The sequence below is a fragment of the Pseudophryne corroboree genome, chromosome 6, assembly GCF_028390025.1.
Source record: "Pseudophryne corroboree isolate aPseCor3 chromosome 6, aPseCor3.hap2, whole genome shotgun sequence".
NCBI lineage: Eukaryota > Metazoa > Chordata > Amphibia > Anura > Myobatrachidae > Pseudophryne > Pseudophryne corroboree.
In genome coordinates this window covers 695,888,099-695,910,470 of record NC_086449.1, presented here as the reverse complement: position 1 = coordinate 695,910,470, position 22,372 = coordinate 695,888,099, and the positions used below count along the sequence as shown (strand labels likewise).

Here is a 22,372-nt window from a genome sequence, read left to right as displayed (position 1 = left end):
ATTCCCCATGGTCCTTACGGAGTCCCCAGCATCCACTAGGACGTCAGAGAAATACAGTTAACGGTAAGTTCTTACCATAACGTATATTTCTCCGGCAGAGTCCACAGGATAACAATGTGGACCCAATTTAGTGGTGGGGACGCTCCTGATTGGACAGGAGAACCCTTTGCCTCTCATGCCGCTGAATTCGGGCGAAGGTATCCAATCCAAGGCATAATGTCTAATGAATGTGTTCATGGAAGACCATGTGGCTGCCTTACATATCAGTTCTGCTGAAGCACCACGCTGTGTTGCCCATGAAGGACCTACCTTACGAGTGGAGTGCGCAGAGACATTAGCCAGAACAGGGAGATCAGCCTGAGAATATGCTTCTGAAATGGTCATTCAAAGCCATCTTGCCAGAGTCGGTTTACTAGCAGGCCACCCTCTCTTGTAAAATCCAGAGAGAATGAAGAGAGAATATGTCTTTCTGATGTCACTGGTACGATCCACATAGATGCTTAATGCATAGACTACGTCCAGCGATGCATCTCCCGCAGAAAGTCCCGGTACTGGGACATAAATTTCTTCATTAAAGGTGGAATTTAGACACCACCTTAGGAAGATACCAAAGATCTAGTTCTGTGAACTGATCTGATTTTTTTTTAATCCAGAAATGGGGAATAGCACCCCTAAATCTGATACTCTTCTAGCTGATGCCATAGTCAGTAGAAAGAGCACTTTAGCTGTCAACCATTTAAGATCAACTTTAAGTGGTTCAAATGGGGCAACTCAAATGGGGCAACTTGAGGGCTTTCAGGACTAAACGCAAGTCCCACTGCACTGTAGGCGGAACAAACGGAAGTTGAATGTGCAGCATTCCCTGGAAAAAAGCACACATCCTGTTAACTGGCAATTCTCTTTTGGAACCATACATACAGTCAATGCAAATACTTGCACTCTCAAGGAAGCGACCTTCAAACCTTTATCCATTCCTGCCTGAAGGAATGCCAAGACCCTGGAAACTCTGAAAGATTTAAGATCCACCTTTCCTTCACTGCACCAATGAATATAGGCTTGCCATATTCTGTGATAAATATGAGCTGAGGAAGGTTTCCTTGCTCTGAGCATTGTTTGAATTACCTGTTGAGAATCCTCGACTTCAGGATTGAGGTTTCAAGAGCCACGCCGTCAAATACAGTCGATCAAAAATAGGATTTTGGTACTTACCAGGTAAATCCTTTTCTTTGAATCCATAGGGGGCACTGGAGTACTCTTGGGATATGGACAACTTCCGCAGAAACAGGTCACTGAATATTCAAATTCAGTAACACTCCTCCCCTCCATACTCCCAGAGTACCTCAGTGTTTTTTACGGAGCCGAACAGGAGCGATAGAGAGGTTGACAATGGAGAATTACCTATAACATCACAGACAACAATAAAGTTGACACATAACGTGACGGACAACGAAACAGTTGACACCATAACCGATAGAACTAGAAAATTTGAACCAGTCGGTGAAAATGTGTTACCATAAGATCCCCTGAGCTTACCACAAACCAGGTAAAACTGCTCTGGGTGGGCGTCGTGTGCCCCCTATGGATTCAAAGAAAAGGATTTACCTGGTAAGTACCAAAATCCTATTTTCTTTTTCATCCACTAGGGGTCACTGGAGTACTCTTGGGACGTACCAAAGCTTCCCCCGTGGGCGGGAGAGCTGTATGACACCTGTAACACTAGGCGGCCAAAGCTAGATGCTGATGCCGCAAAACGTATCAAACTTGTAAAAGCGCACAAACGTGTGCACTGAAGACCATGTAACCGCACGGCAAAGCTGCGTCGTATAAGCTCCACGACCAGCTGCCCATGAAGTTCCCACAGAAAGTGTGGAATGAGCTGTTACTGATGTATGCGGCTGTAACCTAGCATTAAGGTAAGCCTGACATATAGCCAGTTTTATCCATCTGGATAAGGTCTGCTTAGAAACTGGCCAACCCATCTTGGCAGCATCATAGAAAACAAACAACGTATCCGTCTTACGAACTGTAGACGTTCGGGATACATAAACGCGTAATGCGCGTACCACATCCAGAGTTCCAGAATGTGCTGTTAACACAGGAACTACTATTGGTTGATTGATGTGAAAAGATGACACTACCTTTGGTAAGAAAGCGGGATTCGTCCGAAGTTCCGCTCTGTCCTCATGAAACACCAAATACGGTGGCTTGCATGACAAGGAACCCAAATCTGAAACACGCCTTGCCGAAGCTAAGGCTAGAAGAAAAATTGTTTTCCAAGTGAGAAACTTAATATCCACTTGCTGTAAGGGTTCAAAATATGAAGACTGTAAGAAATCTAAAACCAGATTCAAGTCCCATGGCGCTGTAGGTGGAATGAATGGAGGCTGTACTCTGGAGGACACCTTGTAGAAAAGTGTGTACCGACGGCAATAGAGCCAATCGTCTTTGAAAATAAATTGACAACGTAGATACCTGCACCTTTAGTGTAGATAAACGCAGTCCTCCATCTAACTCAGTCTGTAGAAATAACAAAAGATGGGATAACTTGAAAGATGTCGGAAACTTCCGAGCTTCACCCCAACCTATATAGGCACGCCAAATTCTGTAATAATGAGCTGCCGTAACCGGCTTCCTAGCTCGTAACATGATTGGTATAACCGATACTGTAATGCCCTCTCTTCTTAAGAGGGCGGTCTCAACAGCCACCCCGTCAAACGCAGCCGCGCTAAATCGGGGTAAAATAACGGACCCTGTTGTAACAGGTCTAGACGTAGGAGCGGCCACGGATAGTCTGCGAGTAGTCAGCTGAGATCCGAGAACCAAGCTCTCCGAGACCAATGAGGCACCACTAGTATGACTGTGACGGACTCTTTTGATCCATTTTAGCGAGAGAGAGCAGCCGAAACGGTAGAAACAGATACACGAGGCTGTACGGCCACGCGATTGTGAGAGCATCCACTGCCCTTGGATCTCTCGTTCTGGGGCGTTTGGTAATTGTGGCGAGATGCCATCAGGTCCACCTGAGGGTAACCCCACCTGTGGACCAACATTTGAAACACCTCTGGATTTAATGCCCATTCTCCTGGATGAAAATCCCGACGGCTGAGATAATCCGCCTCCCAGTTGTCCACTCACAGAATGAACCCTGCCGACAATATCACCTGGTGGTATCCTGGCCAATTGAGGATTCAAGCTACTTCCCGCATTGCCATGCGGCTTCTCGTTCCTCCTTGGTTGTTGATGTATGCGACTGCCGTCGAGTTGTCTGACTGCACTTGGACAGTCTGAGAGGGAAGCATGTGTACCGCTTGTCGTAGTGCATTGTAAATTGCGCGGAGTTCCAGGACATTTATAGACAGCAATCTGTCGTGATCCGCCCAGAGACCCTGACAATTTTGAACTACAGCTCCCCAACCTCTGAGACTCACGTTCGCCGTTAGAATTATTCAATTCCAGCCGCCGCTTGCGGTTAAAATTGTGTACCTTGAGCCCCAGAGTAGAGACACCCTCGCCTACAACCTCACCCTGTGGGGAATCTGCAGATGCGAGGCCGACCACTGTGCGAGCACATGCTGTTGAAATGGACACGAGTGAAATCTTCCAAACTGAAGCGCTTCGAAAGCCACCACCGTTGTTCCTAATAGGCGAATACACAAATGTACCGAGAGTGTGCGTGGCTTGAGCACTAATTGTACCAGATGGCGAATAATCTGTACTTTCTGTTGTAGTAGGTAAATTCTTTGATTTGCCGTATCGAGAATCATACCTAGGAATTGAAGTCGTTGAGACGGAATTAGATGCGATTTCTTGAAGTTGACACTCCAACCGTGGTGTATGTTCGCAGCGCAAGTTGGAGGAGCATCTGTTGAGACTGAGCTTTTATGAGCAGATCGTCTAAGTACGGAACGATTGTCACTGCCAGGGATCTGAGATGAGCTATCATCACAGACATCACTTTGGTGAATACCCGAGGCGCTGACGAGAGGCCAAACGGTAGAGCCTGTTAATGGTTGTGGCGTATTGCAAAACGCAAGAACCTCTGATGAGGTGACCAAATCGGAATGTGCAAGTACGCATCCTTGAGATCAAGCGCAATCATGCAATCTTGTGGCTCCAAATCTGCAATTACTGACCGCAGAAATTCCATCTGCAATCTGTAGTAAGTGACTTACTGATTGAGACTGTGACGGAGCCCTCCGGCTTCGGTACCACAAACAGACGGGAATAATAACCCTGACCTTGTTGGTGTACCAGGGCTGGAATTAAACTGCTGAATCCAGCAGAGACTGAATGGCAATCTGCCAAAACGCCTTCTTGTCGTCTGACAGAGGCAGTCCCGTCTTGAAAAAGCGCAGTGGCGGGAGACGGCTTTCTTTTAACACTAAATAGCGGATACATCCATCAGTGGATGTCTGGAATCCCGGCAAATGTAACGTCTGAAGGCGCGCTCCCACAATTGGAAATCCAAGATGGCCTGGGAGCCCGTCAAGCCACTGGCTTGTTGGTGACTTTAGCGCCCTGGCGTTACAAGGCGTGGCGGTTTCTCTACCACACAGCCTTGAAAGGACTGAAGCCTAAAGGCTTTGAACGCCGGACCAGAGTATTTCCGTCTTGGTACCGGTGGAGGCAATGGCAGGAAACTACATGGGCACCCGCCATGATGTTGTCTGACTGGATCAGCACCGGCTGGTGTTGAAGCAGGGGTCTAGCCTGACTTAGGGCATTGTAAATGGCCCTTAGTTCCCGAATATTTATGTGTAGGGAAGTCTCCCGACTCGACCATAGTCCTTAGAAGTTTCTTCCCTGTGTGACTGCCCCCCAGCCTCGAAGGCTGGCATCCGTGGTCACCAGGACCCAGTCCCGTATGCCGAATCTACGGCCCTCTAGAAGATGAGCACTCTGCAGCCACCACAACAGCGACACCCTAGCCCTTGGAGACAGGGTTATCAGCCGATGCATCTGCAGATGCGACCCGGACCACTTGTCCAACAGATCCCACTGGAAGATCCTTGCATGGAACCTGCCGAATGGATTTTCTTCGTAAGAAGCTACCATCTTTCCCAGGACTCGCGTGCATTGATGCACCGACACCTGTATTTATTTTAGGAGGTCTCTGACTAGAGATGACAACTCCTTGGCCTTCTCCACCGGGAGAAACACTTTTTCCTGTTCTGTGTCCAGAACCATACCCAGGAACAGTAGACGCGTCGTAGGAACCAGCTGCGACTTTGGAATATTCAGAATCCAGCCGTGCTGTTGTAGAACTTCCCGAGATAGTGCTACTCCGACCAACAACTGCTCCCTGGACCTCGCCTTTATAAGGAGATCGTCCAAGTACGGGATAATTATAACTCCCTTTTTTCGAAGGAGTAGTCATCATTTCGGCCATTACCTTGGTGAATACCCTCGGTGCCGGGGACAGACCAACGGCAACGTCTGGAATTGGTAATGACAGTCCTGTACCACAATTTTGAGGTACTCCTGGTGAGGAGGGTAAATGGGGACATGCAGGTAAGCATCCTTGATGTCCAGCGATACCATGTAATCCCCTTCGTCCAGGCTTGCAATAACCGCCCTGAGCGATTCCATTTTGAACTTGAACCTTCGTATATAAGTGTTCAAAGATTTCAATTTTAGAATGGGTCTCACCGAACCGTCTGGTTTCGGTACCACAAACATTGTGGAATAGTAACCCCGGCCTTGTTGAAGGAGCGGTACCTTGATTATCACCTGCTGGAAGTACAGCTTGTGAATTGCCGCCAGTACTACCTCCCCTTTCTCCGAGGGCAGCAGGCAAGGCTGATTTGAGGTAACGGCGAGGGGGAGTCACCTCGAGCTCCAGCTTGTATCCCTGTGATACTACTTGCAGAACCCAGGGATCCACCTGTTAGCGTGCCCACTGGTCGCTGAAATTCCCGAGATGCGCCCCCACCGCACCTGGCTCCACCTGTGGAGCCCCAGCGTCATGCAGTGGACTCAGATGAAGCGGGGGAAGATTTTTGATCCTGGGAACTGGCTGTCTGGTGCAGCTTTTTCCCTCTTCCCTTGTCTCTGTGCAGAAAGGAAGCGCCTTTGACCCGCTCGCTTTTCTGAAGCCGAAATGACTGTACCTGATAATACGGTGCTCTCTTAGGCTGTGAGGAACCGGAGGTAAAAAAATTTCTTCCCAGCTGTTGCTGTAGATACGAGGTCCCAGAGACCATCCCCAAACAATTCCTCACCCTCATAAGGCAGAATCTCCATGTGCCTTTTAAAGTCAGCATCACCTGTCCACTGCCGGGTCCCTAATACCCTCCTGGCAGAATGGACATTGCATTAACTTTTGGATGCCAGCCGGCAAATATCCCTCTGTGCATCCCTCATATATATAAGACGACGTCTTTAATATGATCTATGGTTAGCAAAATAGTATCCCTGTATAGGGTATCAATATTATCTGACAGGGTATCAGACCACGCTGCAGCAGCACTATCCATGCTGAGGCAATTGCAGGTCTCAGTATAGTACCTGAGTGGGTATATACAGACTTCAGGATAGCCTTCTGCTTTTTAACAGCAGGCTCCTTCAAAGTGGCCGTATCCTAAGACGGCAGTGCCACCTTTTTTGACAAACGTGTGAGCGCCTTATCCACCCTAGGGGACATCTCCCAACGTGACCTATCCTCTGGCGGGAAAGGGTACGCCATCAGTAACTTTTTAGAAATTACCAGTTTCTTATCGGGGGAACCCACGCTTCATTCACTCATCTGATGGGGGAACAAAACACTGGCTGCTTTTTCTCCCCAAACATAAAACCCCTTTTTTGTGGTATTTGGGTTAATGTCAGAAATGTGTAACACATTTTTCATTGCCGAGTGCAACGGATGTTCCTAGTGGATTGTGTATATGTCTCAACCTCGTCGACACTGGAGTCAGACTCCGCGTCGACATCTGTATCTGCCATCTGAGGTAGCGGGAGTTTGAGCCCCTGATGGCCTTTGAGACGCCTGGGCAGGCGCGGGCTGAGAAGCCGGCTGTCCCATAGCTGTTACGTCATCCAGCCCTTTACATAAGGAGTTGACACTGTCGGTTAATACCTTCCACTTATCCATCCACTCTGGTGTCGGCCCCACAGGGGGCGACATCACATTTATCGGCATCATCTCCGCCTCCACGTAACCTTCCTCCTCAAACATGTCGACACAGCCGTACCGACACACCGCACACACAGGGAATGCTCTGACTGAGGACAGGACCCCACACAGCCCTTTGGGGAGACAGAGAGAGAGTATGCCAGCACACACCAGAGCGCTATATAATGCAGGGATTAACACTATAACTGAGTGATTTTTCCCCCAATAGCTGCTTGTATACACAATATTGCGCCTAAATTTGGTGCCCCCCCCTCTTTTTAACCCTTTGAGCCTGAAAACTACAGGGGAGAGCCTGGGGAGCCGTCTTCCAGCTGCACTGTGAAGAAAAAATGGCGCCAGTGTGCTGGAGATAGCCCCGCCCCTTTTTCGGCTGACTTTTCTCCCGCTTTTTTTATGGATTCTGGCAGGGGTATTTATCACATATATAGCCTCTGGGACTATATATTGTGATTTTTTGCCAGCCAAGGTATTCATATTGCTGCTCAGGGCGCCGCCGCCCCCCCCCCCCCCCCCCCCAGCACCCATCAGTGACCGGAGTGTGAGGTGTGCATGAGGAGCAATGGCGCACAGCTGCAGCGCTGTGCGCTACCTTGTTGAAGACCGAAGTCTTCTGCCGCCGATTTCCAGGACCATCTTCATGCTTCTGGCTCTGTAAGGGGGACGGCGGCGCGGCTCCGGGACCGAACGACCGAGGTCGGGTCCTGTGTTCGATCCCTCTGGAGCCAATGGTGTCCAGTAGCCTAAGAAGCCCAAACTATCTCCAGTCAGGTAGGTTCGCTTCTTCTCCCCTTAGTCCCTCGTAGCAGTGAGTCTGTTGCCAGCAGATCTCACTGAAAATAAAAAACCTAAAATATACTTTTTCTAGGAGCTCAGGAGAGCCCCTAGTGTGCATCCAGCTCAGCCGGGCACAAGATTCTAACTGAGGTCTGGAGGAGGGTCATAGAGGGAGGAGCCAGTGCACACCAGGTAGTGCTAAAGCTCTTTAGTTGTGCCCAGTCTCCTGCAGAGCCGCTATTCCCCATGGTCCTTACGGAGTCCCAGCATCCACTTAGGATGTCAGAGAAATGTGGGACTTCCCTTGTGTGAAATCCACTTGTCCAACTCTGGACTGAAAACCATTTCACCCCCAAAGGGGATGGATTCCACCGCCTTCTTGGTGTCAGTCTCCTTGCCATTCTGAGCCATAAAATCCGGCCAGTCGATATGGCCGATGTGGAGATGCGCGATACTATCCTGCTCATATCCTTTGAGGCTTGACAGAGGTATGAAGCCGATTCTCAAATGTTCCGCCAGGTGGGTAATTTCTTCCAAGCTATTTTCCCCCTCAATAGCCTGTACAATACATCCAGACCATGCTCCCATGGCCTTGTTAACCCAAGCACAGATGATTGTAGGTCTCTGTGCCGCATCTGCTGCTACTAAAATAGACTTTAAAGCTGTGTGTCAACCTTACGATCTGAAACCTTCTGTAAAGTTGTTACATTAGGTATTGTAAAGGTTGTCTTATTTGACAACCGTGCTAGGGAAGCATCCACTATTGGTGGAGTCTCCACTTATCCATTACACCTTTAGGTAACAGGCAAGTTTCTTGAAACCTCTTCGGAATAATAAAGCGTTTATCAGATTGCTTCCAAGTCTCCTCTGAGATCGGATAGATGTAGGAATGGGGGACACTACACACAAAAATAATAATAATAATAATAATAATAATAAAAAAAAAAAAATATATAATATATATATATATATATATATATATATATATATACACACATATACATACACACACATACATACATACACACACACACACACGTATGACCGGCACTCCAACAACACTTTGTAAATACCTGGGTGCCCTCCCGTGGCACTACACGGCTCAGCAAACAGTACGGATTGATGGGCGGCACTCCAAGGATTTGAAAAAGAAGAATCACAGCTACACAAGCATTATGTCATCAACGACATAATGCTTGTGTAGCTGTGATTCTTCTTTTTCAAATCCTTGGAGTGCCGCCCATCAATCCGTGATATATATATATATATATATATAGATATATATATATATAGATATATATATATATATATATATAGATATATATATATATATATATAGATATATATATATAGATATATATAGATATATATATATATATATATAAATATATATATTTTTTTTTTTTTATTATTTATTTATTACACACACATATATTACACACACACACGTACGTACCCCCATGCGGCTGAGGGATCTCCTCAGCCGTGTTAAAAATCACTGCAGCGACTCTGCCCCCCACCGCGCACGCTCCGGGTCGGCTGTGACCAAGTCCCATAGCGGCACTTTGCTGGTGTCTCCCCTCGCGCGGCTAAAGGGGGCTCTGCCATGTCCGCATGCTCTGCTCCCTGGCGACCGCTGCGGTGACCTTTTACGTAGGAGACTTGGTAAACCCTTGGCGCGCACTTCCAGCTCTGCTCAGTCTCTTCCTGCCGGTGACCGCTGCGCCGCTGTGGTGACCTTATGTTTAAGTGGGAGACTTGGTATACCCCTGGCGCACACTTCAAGGCCCGCTCAACCTCTGTCTGCCGGTGACCACTGCGCCACCGTGTTAAAATAGGCTGACAGGGGAAAAAAAAAAAAAAACTTAACATAGGTCCCTATTATCAAACCAGTACTCACTGTCTTCCAGTGCTCAGTGGATTACAGGATCTCCTTGCAGAGAGATGCAGGTCCCTTTAATAGGGATCATTGTCTCTCCAATATTAAGCAGCCTTGTCCCCCTTTTAGTTAGGTTGACGCAGCCCTTATTACAGATTTTTAAGTTTTAGTCAGGAGCTCAGTGCTCCATGTGCTGTTCCTTCAGCACAATATTCCAAACTGAGGGAGGAGGGATGTGAAGGGAGAGGAGCTGGCTGTGCTGACAATGCTAATTTAGATTGTGCCACACCTCCGGTTGGAAGCTTCTCACCCCTACTGTATAGGACTCCAGAGTCCCCTAGTGGATGAAAGATACTCTGCAGACCCAAATCCAGTACAGCCCCCAAGTGAGTCATCCGTTGTGACTGAACTAGAGATGATGATTTTGCCCAATTTATGAGCCACCCGTGCCTCTGCAGACATGTTCTTGTCTGTTGGAGATGACACAGGAGCAATTCCTGTGACTGTGCCAGGATTAAAAGTTCGGAGTATGGGAAAATACTTATCCCATGCTGGCGGAGATAAGCTGCCATAACCACCATAATCTTGGCAAATACTCTGGGGGCTGGCCAACCCAAAGGGTAGAGCCTGGAACTGAAAATGCTGTTGGAGGATAGTGAACCTGAGATAACACGGATGGGACAGTGCTATAGGAACATGTAGGTAAGCATCCTGTATATTCCAGGGATACCATATAATCTCCAGGCTCCATGGTCAAGATTATGGAACGTAACGTCACCATGTGAAACAGAGGAATCCAAATGTATTTGTTCAGCATTTAGAAATTGAGAATGGGCCGAAATGACCCTTTTGGCTTCTGAACCAAAAATAGGTTGGAGTAAAAACCCTGTCCTCGTTCAGCAGAGGGAACTGGAATAATTACTCCTGACTGAAGCAATTTCTGAACTACTTCTTGCAAAGCTCTGGCCTTCATCTCTACCCGAAACGGGCTGGTACAGAAAAACCTTCGAGGAGGATGCTTCTTGAAGGGAAAATCATAACCTAGAGATACTGCTTCCTGCACCCAGGCATCTGTTGTAGACCGCTGCCAGATCTGTGCAAACTGAAGGAGTCAACCCCCTACCCATCCTGGGGTTCCCCAGGTGGTGGCCTGCACCATCAGGCTGATGGCTTATCTTCTGATTTGGAAGACAGCCCTGTTAGCCCATTGTTTTAGTCTTACCAGACTTGTTGTATTGGGGTTTGCAATCAATTTTTCCCCTTAACTTTTCCTTGAAACCGAAAAACCGGAACTTTAGGTTTGTAGTATGTATGTGGAAGGAAACTTGACCTTTTTGGAGTCTGCTTCTGACTCCAGAATATCTGTCAATTATTTACCAAAAAGAATATTTCCAGAAAAAGGCAAAGATTCCAAAACATTCCTGGATTCTGAATCAGCTTGCCGCGTACACGTAACCAAACTGCTCTGCGAGCAGCTATTATTGAAGCCAATGTCCTGGAGGCGATAGTACCCATATCTAATGCTGCTTCTTCTAAAGAATATTGCAGCCTGTTTTATATGAGCTATATGGGATTTCTCTATCGTCCTAGTGGATGCTGGGGTTCCTGAAAGGACCATGGGGAATAGCGGCTCCGCAGGAGACAGGGCACAAAAGTAAAGCTTTTCCGATCAGGTGGTGTGCACTGGCTCCTCCCCCTATGACCCTCCTCCAGACTCCAGTTAGATTTTTGTGCCCGGCCGAGAAGGGTGCAATTCTAGGTGGCTCTCCTAAAGAGCTGCTTAGAGAGTTTAGCTTAGGTTTTTTATTTTACAGTGAGTCCTGCTGGCAACAGGATCACTGCAACGAGGGACTGAGGGGAGAAGAAGTGAACTCACCTGCGTGCAGGATGGATTGGCTTCTTGGCTACTGGACATCAGCTCCAGAGGGACGATCACAGGTACAGCCTGGATGGTCACCGGAGCCGCGCCGCCGGCCCCCTTGCAGATGCTGAAGTTAGAAGAGGTCCAGAATCGGCGGCTGAAGACCGACAGTCTTCTAAAGGTAGCGCACAGCACTGCAGCTGTGCGCCATTTTCCTCTCAGCACACTTCACACGCTGTCACTGAGGGTGCAGGGCGCTGGGGGGGGGCGCCCTGGGAGGCAAATGTAAACCTATATACTGGCTAAAAATACCTCACATATAGCCCCCAGAGGCTATATGGAGATATTTAACCCCTGCCAAACTTCACTAAAAGCGGGAGACGAGCCCGCCGGAAAAGGGGCGGGGCCTATCTCCTCAGCACACAGCGCCATTTTTTCTCTCACAGAAAGGCTGGAGAGAAGGCTCCCAGGCTCTCCCCTGCACTGCACTACAGAAACAGGGTTTAAACAGAGAGGGGGGCACTAATTGGCGATATAAATATATATATAAAGATGCTATTAGGGAGAAACACTTATATAAGGTTGTCCCTATGTAATTATAGCGTTTTGGTGTGTGCTGGCAAACTCTCCCTCTGTCTCTCCAAAGGGCTAGTGGGGTCCTGTCCTCTGTCAGAGCATTCCAGGTGTGTGTGCTGTGTGTCGGTACGTGTGTGTCGACATGTATGAGGACGATGTTGGAGGAGGCGGAGAAATTGCCTGTAATGGTGATGTCACTCTCTAGGGAGTCGACACCGGAATGGATGGCTTATTTAGGGAATTACGTGAAAATGTCAACACGCTGCAAGGTCGGTTGACGACATGAGACGGCCGACAAACAATTAGTACCGGTCCAGGCGTCTCAGAAACACCGTCAGGGGTTTTTAAAAAAACGCCCATTTACCTCAGTCGGTCGACACAGACACAGACACGGACACTGAATCCAGTGTCGACGGTGAATAAACAAACGTATTCCTCATTAGGGCCACACGTTAAGGGCAATGAAGGAGGTGTTACATATTTCTGATACTACAAGTACCACAAAAAAGGGTATTATGTGGGAGTGAAAAAACTACCTGTAGTTTTTCCTGAATCAGATAAAATAAAATGGTGTGTGATGATGCGTGGGTTTACCCCGATAGCAAATATTGGCGTTATACCCTTTCCCGCCAGAAGTTAGGGCGCGTTGGGAAACACCCCTTAGGGTGGATAAGGCGCTCACACGCTTATCAAGTGGCGTTACCGTCTCCAGATACGGCCGCCCTCAAGGAGCCAGCTGATAGGCAGCTGGAAAAATATCCTAAAAAGTATATACACACATACGGTGGTTATACTGCGACCAGCGATCGCCATCAGCCTGGAGATGCAGTGCTGGGTTGGCTTGGTCGAATTCCCTGACTAAAAATATTTTATTGATATAGAGCATTTAATAGGATGCATTCTATATATATGTATGCGAGATGCACAGAGGGATATTTGCACTCTGGCATCAAGATAAGTGCGTTGTCCATATCTCCCAGAAGATGTCATGGACACGACAGTGGTCAGGTGATACAGATCCCATACGGCACATGGAAGTATTGCCGTATAAAGGGAAGGAGTTATTTGGGGTCGGTCCATCGGACCTGGGGGCCACGGCTACAGCTGGGAAATCCAACCTTTTTACCCCAAGTTACATCTCAGCAGAAAAAGACACTGTCTTTTCAGCCTCAATCCTTCCGTTTCCCATGTGGGCAAGCGGGCAAAAGGCCAGTCATATCTGCCCAGACATAGAGGAAAGGGAAGTAGACTGCAGCAGGCAGCCCCTTCCCAGGAAAAGAAGCCCTCCACCGCGTCTGCCAAGTCCTCAGCGTGACGCTGGGGCCGTGCAAGCGGACTCAGGTGAGGTGGGGGGTTAGTCTCAAGAGTCTCAGCGCGCAGTGGGATCACTCGCAAGTTGACCCCTAGATCGTACAAGTATTATCCCAGGGGTACAGATTGGAGAGTCGAGACATTTTTTCCTCGCAGGTTCCTGAAGCCTGCTTTACCAACGGCTCCCTCCGACAGGGAGGCAGTATTGGGAAAAAATTCACAAGCTGTATTTCCAGCAGGTGATAATCAAAGTACCCCTCCTACAACAAGGAAAAGGGTATTAGTCTTCCACACTATATTGTGGTACTGAAGCCAGACGGCTTGGTGAGACAGTCTAAATCTGAAATCTTTGAACACTTACATAAAAAGGTTCAAATCAAGATGGAGTCACTCAGAGCAGTGATAGAGAACCGGAAAAAAGGGGACTATATGGTGTCCCTGGACATCAAGGATTACCTCCATGTCCAAATTTGCCCTTCTCAACAAGGGTACCTCTGGTTCGTGATACAGAACTGTCAATATCAGTTTCAGACGCTGCCGTTGAATTATCCACGGCACCCCGGGCCTTTACCAAGGTAATGGCCGAAAAGATGATTCTTAAAAGAAGAAAGGCATCTTAATTATCCCTTACTTGGACGATATCCTGAAAGGGGCAAGTTTCCAGAGAACAGTTGGAGGTCGGAAAAGAACTATCTAAAGTAGTTCTACGACAGCACGAGTGGATTCTAAATATTCCAAAAATCGCAGCTGTTTTCCGATGATACGTCTGCTGTTCCTAGGAATGATTCTGGGCATAGTCCAGAAAGAGGTATTTCTCCTGGAGGGGAAAGCCAGGGAGTTATCCGACCTAGTCAGAAACCTCCTAAAACCAGGCCAAGTATCAGTGCATCAATGCACAGGAGTCCTGGGAAAAATGGTGGCTTCTTACGAAGCGATTCCATTCGGCAGATCTCACGCAAAAACTTTTCAGGGGGATTTGCGGGACGAATGGTCCGGATCGCATCTTCAGATGCATCAGCGGATAACCCTGTCTCCAAGGACAAGGGTGTCTCTTCTGTGGGGGCTGCAGAGTGCTCATCTTCTAGAGGGCAGCACGTTCAGCATTCAGGACTGTGTTCTGGTGACCACGGATGCCAGTCTGAGAGGCTGGGGAACAGTCACACAGGGAAGAAATTTCCAAGGAAGTGTGGTCAAGTCTGGAGATTTCTCTCCACATGAATATACTGGAGCTAAGGGCAATTTACGATGCTCTGAGCCTAGGAAGACCTCTGCTTCAAAGTCAACCGGTGCTGATCCAGTAGGACATCATCATGGCAGTCGCCCACGTAAACAGACGGGGCAGCACAAGAAGCAGGAGGGCAATGACAGCAAGGATTCTTCGCTGGGCGAAAAATCATGTGATAACACTGTCAGCAGTGTTCATTCCGGGAGTGGACAACTAGGAAGATTTCCTCAGCATGAATGAATTCCACCCGGAAAAGTGGGAACTTCATCTGGAAGTTTCCACATGTTTGTAAACCGTTGGGAAAGACCAAAGGTGGTTATGATGGCGTCCCACATGAAGCGCCAGGTCTAGAGACCCTCAGGCAATAGCTGGGACGCTCTGGTAACACCGTGGGTGTACCAGTCGGTGTATGTGTTCCCTCCTCTGCCTTTCATACCCAGTGTATGGAGAATGATAGGAAGGAGAGGAGTAAGAACTATACTCGTGGCTCCGGTTTGGCCAAGAAGAACTTGGTACCCGGAACTTCAAGAGATACTAGAAAGGATCTTGATTCAGCAAGAATCATGTCTGTTCCATGACTTACCGCAGCCGCGTTGACGGGTGAACGCCGGATCCTAAGGGAAAAAGGCATTCCGGAAGAGGTCATCCCTACCCTGGTCAGAGCCAGGAAGGAGGTGACCGCACAACATTATCACTGCTTAGGTGAAAATGTGTTCCATGGTGTGAGGCCAGGAAGGCTCCACGGAAGAATTTCAACTAGGTTAATTCCTACATTTCCTGCAAACAGGAGTGTATATGGGTCTCAAATTGGGGTCCATTAAGGTTCAAATTTCGACCGGTCGATTTTCTTCCAGAAAGAAATTGACTTCAGTTCCTGAAGTCCAGAAGTTGTTAAGGGAGTACTGCATATACAACCCCCTTTTGATGTCTCCAGTGGCACTGGGCGATCTCAACGTAGTTTGGGATTCCTAAAATCACATTGGTTTAAACAACTCAAATCTGTGGATTTGATATATCTCACATGGAAAGCGACCATGCTGTTGGTCCTGGCCTCGGCCAGGCGAGTGTCAGAATTGGCGGCTTTATCTCACAAAGCCATATCTGATTGTCCATTCGGACAGAGCAAAGCTGTGGACTCGTCCCCAGTTTCTCCCTAAGGTGGTGTCAGCGTTTCACCTGAACCAGCTTATTGTGGTACCTGCGGCTACTAGGGACTTGGAGGACTCCAAGTTGCTGGATGTTGTCAGGGCCCTGAAAATATAGTTTCCAGGTCGGCTGGAGTCAGGAAATCTGACTTGCTGTTTATCCTGTATGCACCCAACAAGCTGGGTGCTCCTGCTTCTAAGCAGACTATTGCTCGTTGGATTTGTAGTACAATTCAGCTTGCACATTCTGTGGCAGGCTTGCCACAGCAAAAAATATGTAAATGCCCATTCCACAAGGAAGGTGGGCTCATCTTGGGCGGCTGCCCGAGGGGTCTCGGCATTACAACTCTGCCGAGCAGCTACGTGGTCGGGGGAGAACACGTTTGTAAAATTCTACAAATTTGATACCCTGGCAAAAAGAGGACCTGGAGTTCTCTCATTCGGTGCTGCAGAGTCATCCGCACTCTCCCGCCCGTTTGGGAGCTTTGGTATAATCCCCATGGTCCTTTCAGGAACCCCAGCATCCACTAGGACGATAGAGAAAATAAGAATTTACTTACCGATAATTCTATTTCTCGGAGTCCGTAGTGGATGCTGGGCGCCCATCCCAAGTGCGGATTATTCTGCAATACTTGTACATAGTTATTGTTACAAAAATCGGGTTATTGTTGTAGGAAGCCGTCTTTCAGAGGCTCCTTTTGTTATCATACTGTTAACTGGGTTTAGATCACAAGTTGTACGGTGTGATTGGTGTGGCTGGTATGAGTCTTACCCGGGATTCAAAATTCCTCCCTTATTGTGTACGCTCGTCCGGGCACAGTACCTAACTGGAGTCTGGAGGAGGGTCATAGGGGGAGGAGCCAGTGCACACCACCTGATCGGAAAAGCTTTACTTTTGTGCCCTGTCTCCTGCGGAGCCGCTATTCCCCATGGTCCTTTCAGGAACCCCAGCATCCACTACGGACTCAGAGAAATAGAATTATCGGTAAGTAAATTCTTATTTTTTGCTCTCTATAAGCCACTGGAAAATCTCCTTCCAAAGTATCAGCCCAGGCAGCCACTGCCTTTGCCATCCAAGATGAAGCCATGGCTGGCCTTATGAATGCCCCAGACAGGGAAAAAACGGTTTAGAAACCCATCCACCCTCCTATCTGTGGCACTTTAGGAGCCACCTCCCTTTTTAAACAATCCCCAGCTGGAAGAGGATAATCGGAATTCCATTTATTTGGAATTCTAATTTTCTTATTGGGTGTAGCCCAAGCCTCTTCCATGATTTCAGTCAGCTGATCTGACTCTGGAAACTCAGTCTTCACTGTTTTGGGACGTTTAAACAGGTGCCTTGGTTTTTAACACAAGCTCTGCTGAATCCTCTAAGGATAGAATGGCTTTCATTGCGCTAATTAACTCGGCTATATCCACTGAGCCGAGACCTTCTTACTCTTTTTCGTATGCCGAAGTAGAATTAATTGAGCTTTCATCTTCCGATGAATCCTCCTCTGCCTCATGTGTAGCCAGTGAAGGTGAAGATTTACTTACCATCGGTTTATCAGCTTGTTTCTTTTGAGAAGCTGCTGGGGGAAATGATATACCGTAGGTAGAGAGCTGCATGTAAGGGTTAATAATAGTGTAACCTATTCCTGGTACTGAAGCTGTAGGAATTATCCGTTCAGCTATACTGGACAAGGTCTGTGCAAACATAGCCCAAGGTGGATCCATCTGTACCCGACGTTGTACAGGGATCTGCCTTGTACTTTGCTGAAAACTTAAATTTGCACACAAACCATCCTGAACCAGATCCTGAGAGGATAATAGAGTTTTGCGAGACAACCATGATCTGAGTGTTGGTGTTGCTGCGAGTGTACCTTACTCACCTTTGCCGCTCTTACACATGATAAATAATCAGCACTTTCACAGTGTACTATACAATTTTGTGACTGTAATCACTTTAAACTTTCTAAAGTGACATACAATCTGACCCTACCCATGCACCAGCATTGAGGATCAGAAAAAACTGACAAGCATAGTAAATTCAGCAATCACACTAGCAGTCAGTCACAAGTTATACATTAGGAATATGAGCACATCTTCAACTACAAACATTCTTAAAGTATGAAGTAGTGTTCACTGTAGGCGACTGGCAAGGCAGGGCGCAGGTCCGTGAGGGGCAAAAGTGCGCGCGTATGCCAAATAGGGGGCGTGGCCAATTACACGCAATACAAGTGGGCGGTTCAGCCCACACACCTACTGGAGGTGTTCGGCTTCCCCCAAACTATCTCACAGCGTGAATGGATGCCGCGCGCATGTGCGCGGCAGGGCAGAAAGCAGGCGGCTGTTTTAGCAGGGCGCCGCAGAAAGGGCAGGGCGCGGTGCCCTGCTAAAACAGCCTAGCGTGAACACTATGTAGGAGAACATATTACGGATCACGTTTAAAAAGATCTAACGTATTAAGACGCAATGCGAAAAACAGTAAATGTATACAGACTCATATACAAGAGGCGAGCGTCTGACTCCCCCTGCTGACAACCCTAGGGATCGCGGCCTCATGCTATTCCTGGATCCTATGATGCCTAAGGCCTAGCCCTGGTTCACACTCGGTGGCAGCCGCATCAGCTACTGTTTGGTAGTCTCCTCCCAAAACAGTGCGCGGCTGTGTCCGTTTTCCATCTAGCCAAGTGGAACTGATGCTTTACCTCCCCGTGCTTCGGCGACAGCCTGGTAACATCTGCTGGACCTGCTAGTATATCCAAGTCACGCCCGCAGAAACAGTACTGTACTCGTGGGTAAGCGTTGTCCCGACTTGGCGGAGAGTTGTTGGAGCGACTCTTTCTAATATAAGTATAAGACGCTGTTTAGAAAGATTACTCAAAAGACTAGTAAGACTATAAAAATAAAATAAGTGCTTAGGGCTGCTAAAAAAAAAAAAAACCCATCAGCCCTCTGACCATGGGCCGGCTCCTGCCGCACCAAACAAAAAACTGATTTGCCTGAGCCAGTAGGCGGGGATATATGGACGGGCCCGTTGCATCCTAGGAGGCCAAATAGCTTTGAACGACTAGTGCCAATCCGCTGTCGCTCCATCATATCCCATTGTTATCCTGCGGATAACCTGTGGACCCTGCCGGAGAAACACAGCATCAATTGCATATTGCCACTGAAATCTCCTGTCACTTTAAACAGGAGGCCGGGTGGAGATAATGCAATTCCCCCCTAAGGGATAAAGGCCATTCCCCCTCCAAAATTCACATTTGACTACTACTGTTGTCTGTTAATGATTACCTACACAAGAATAAGCATACACAGTGACAGGTGCAATACAAAGGCTGTCAAAGCCTAGAATGCTTCGGTTATTTCCACCCGGCTACAGAGCTGCCCAACATACTATTGAAGAACACATACACCGCTTCATTCTATTCCCCAATAATTATTACCTCTCCAAACGTTCCAAAGTATTCTCTAATCTTATCTTCTCCCGCTTCTGGGTTTAACCCTCCAACAAAAATTTTCTTTATTGGGTCTTTTTTCATTGCCATTGCCTTTTTGGGATCAATCAGCCTCCCATCCAACCTGTGCTCCTTCTGTTCCAAAACCTGCAGTATAGCAAAGTAAAGGTACTTTAAAAACTGAACTATTTAGCATAAAGTTATTTTTGAAACAAGAAAAAAAAAAAGTTTAACACCGTTGCAGACAAACCTTGTCAACGCTGGAAGCATCCTTAAACAGGATAAATCCGAAACCTCTAGAGCGACCTGTATTGGAGTCCATCTTGATTGTGCAGTCTGACACTTCACCAAACTTAGAAAAGTAATCTTTTAAGTCCTTTTTGCTTGTATCCCAACTGAGGCCACCAACAAACATTTTCCTAAAAATATTTAATTGTGATAATGTAAACTGGAACATTAGACAGAATCTTAGCACTGAAAGTCATAGGCCCAGGAGAGTAGGTATTAGTCCAAGATAAAGCTATAATAAAAGGGGTTAGTGGCATTCACTAGTTAGCAGAAAGGAGGAAACAATGCTTTTATATATGCAGTGGTAGCAGAACATTTCAAAGATAGTTTTTGGACATATGGTAATCTTAGCACCTTTCAGAAGGTTCATGAACTGCGGTCACTTAACTTCCATTCTAAGGTGGCGATTCAATTGTTTTTATCACAACGCTAGTTAATGGGCACCTGATTGAGCAATCCGATTGTCTAGGTATTATTGTGCTTCTCGCGCCTAAAAAACAGTTTTGCCATATCAGGCAGCTAAACCCATCTAAAGCCTTTGTTAGGGCACCCAAATCACAGGTTTCTCACACTTGATTGATTCCCAAGGAAGCTGCAAACAGAAATGGGTTCATCCGCAGCTTTTGCACCTGAACAGAGCAACAATTCAACTGTTCCATTGGGCACCCACTAATTAGCAGCATGATTAAAACAATTGAACTCCCCCCATAAAGTCACTCAACATGAATCACTTTATGGTCTACAGAAGCAAATACAAGATGGCTAAATATCTTGCCAAATGTTTTCTATGGCCAGTTTCTAATAACCAAAATGTTGAAGGGCAATTCAATTACCAGTGATATGCAGTAGCACACATCACTACCCCATAAATTTTCCTGCGCACCTGTATGGAGTTTGAGGAAAATGACACGTCGAGTCTTGAGGTGCCAAAAAAAAATTGGAGGCAACATTACCTCACGGCCATCACTGCTAAATGAACTGCCCCCTTAAAATGTTTAACAGCATACTCATTTTACTTCCTTGCATTTGAGCACATTAGCTTAGATGTCAGACAGCTATTTGAGTGTTAAGGCATGCTAGAGAAAGAGAAATCCTTCTGTCACTTTAGTAAAGTTGCTAGGTGAAGCCTCTCCAGTTAACAGAAGCAATAAACAAGCAGATAGCTTACACATGTTAAGCTCCTTAACAAGTCATTGCTTTATTAAAAACATTATCATGCCATCTATGCATGGTTCTGGGCCAATCTAGCCATAGGGAAAGATGTTCTGATTCTCAGCAGTTACTTGGGGACCAATAGCTGTTTGTGACACTGCCTGATGCAGGAAGTTACTGAACAGCAGTATGTGCAGTGATGACCATACATGAGAAATTAAAGTACCACTATTTCCCATTTGCTGATGCTAAATAACTGTAAATAGTCAGGGCCAATGCGGAGACTGCAGCTGTAATTCACACATTTAACATAAGGAATAGACGATACAATGTCACTTTCATAGGAGGAAAGAAAAGTTAAAGTAGGAAAAAATAAGATTTTACTTACCGGTAAATCTATTTCTCGTAGTCCGTAGTGGATGCTGGGGACTCCATAAGGACCATGGGGAATAGCAGGCTCCGCAGGAGACTGGGCACTCTAAAGAAAGATTTAGTACTATCTGGTGTGCACTGGCTCCTCCCTCTATGCCCCTCCTCCAGACCTCAGTTAAGGAAACTGTGCCCGGAAGAGCAGACATTATAAGGAAAGGATTTTGGAATCTCGGGTAAGACTCATACCAGCCACACCAATCACACCGTATAACTTGTGATACACTTATCCAGTCAACAGTATGAACACCACATGGGCATCAACAATGGATGCCAACATAACATAACCCATTATTAAGCAATAACTATATACACTTATTGCAGAAAGTCCGCACTAGGGACGGGCGCCCAGCATCCACTACGGACTATGAGAAATAGATTTACCGGTGAGTAAAATCTTATTTTCTCTGACGTCCTAGTGGATGCTGGGGACTCCGTAAGGACCATGGGGATTATACCAAAGCTCCCAAACGGGCAGGAGAGTGCGGATGACTCTGCAGCACCAAATGGGCAAACTCAAGGTCCTCCTTAGCCAGGGTATCAAACTAGTAGAATTTTGCAAATGTGTTTGAACCCGACCAAGTAGCAGCTCGGCAAAGCTGTAATGCAGAGACCCCTCGGGCAGCTGCCCAAGAAGAGCCCACCTTCCTTGTGGAATGGGCTTTCACTGATTTTGGATGCAGCAATCCAGCCACAGAATGAGCCTGCTGAACCGTGTTACAGATCCAGCGGGCAATGGTTTGCTTTGAAGCAGGAGCACCCAACTTGTTGGGGGCATACAGGATAAACAGCGAGTCAGTTTTCCGGACTCCAGCCGTTCGGGCTACATAAATCTTCAAAGCCCTGACTACATCTAGTAACCTGGAATCCTCCAAGTCACGAGTAGCCGCAGGCACCACAATAGGTTGGTTCAAATGAAAAGATGACACCACCTTTGGCAGAAATTGGGGACGAGTCCGCAATTCCGCCCTGTCCATATGAAAAACCAGATAGGGGCTTTTTATATGACAAAGCCGCCAATTCGGACACACGCCTAGCCGAAGCTAATGCCAATAGCATGACCACCTTCCACGTGAGATACTTTAGCTCCACGGTCTTAAGTGGTTCAAACCAGTGGGATTTTAGGAAACCCAACACCACGTTGAGATCCCAAGGTGCCA

General features: G+C 47.2%; 1 protein-coding gene across 4 annotated transcripts in view; it reads right to left on the bottom strand.

The window, feature by feature from the left end:
• Positions 1 to 22,372, bottom strand: part of HNRNPAB (heterogeneous nuclear ribonucleoprotein A/B) — a 126,229-nt gene that overhangs the window by 18,781 nt on the left and 85,076 nt on the right. For all 4 annotated transcript variants that reach the window (XM_063928315.1, XM_063928314.1, XM_063928316.1 and 1 more), the window contains exons 3-4: positions 19,594 to 19,762; positions 19,332 to 19,490 (exon numbers count right to left, since the gene is read on the bottom strand). In XM_063928315.1, the coding sequence (XP_063784385.1) occupies positions 19,332 to 19,490; positions 19,594 to 19,762 (328 nt within the window). The remainder of the gene's footprint in view (positions 1 to 19,331; positions 19,491 to 19,593; positions 19,763 to 22,372) is intronic.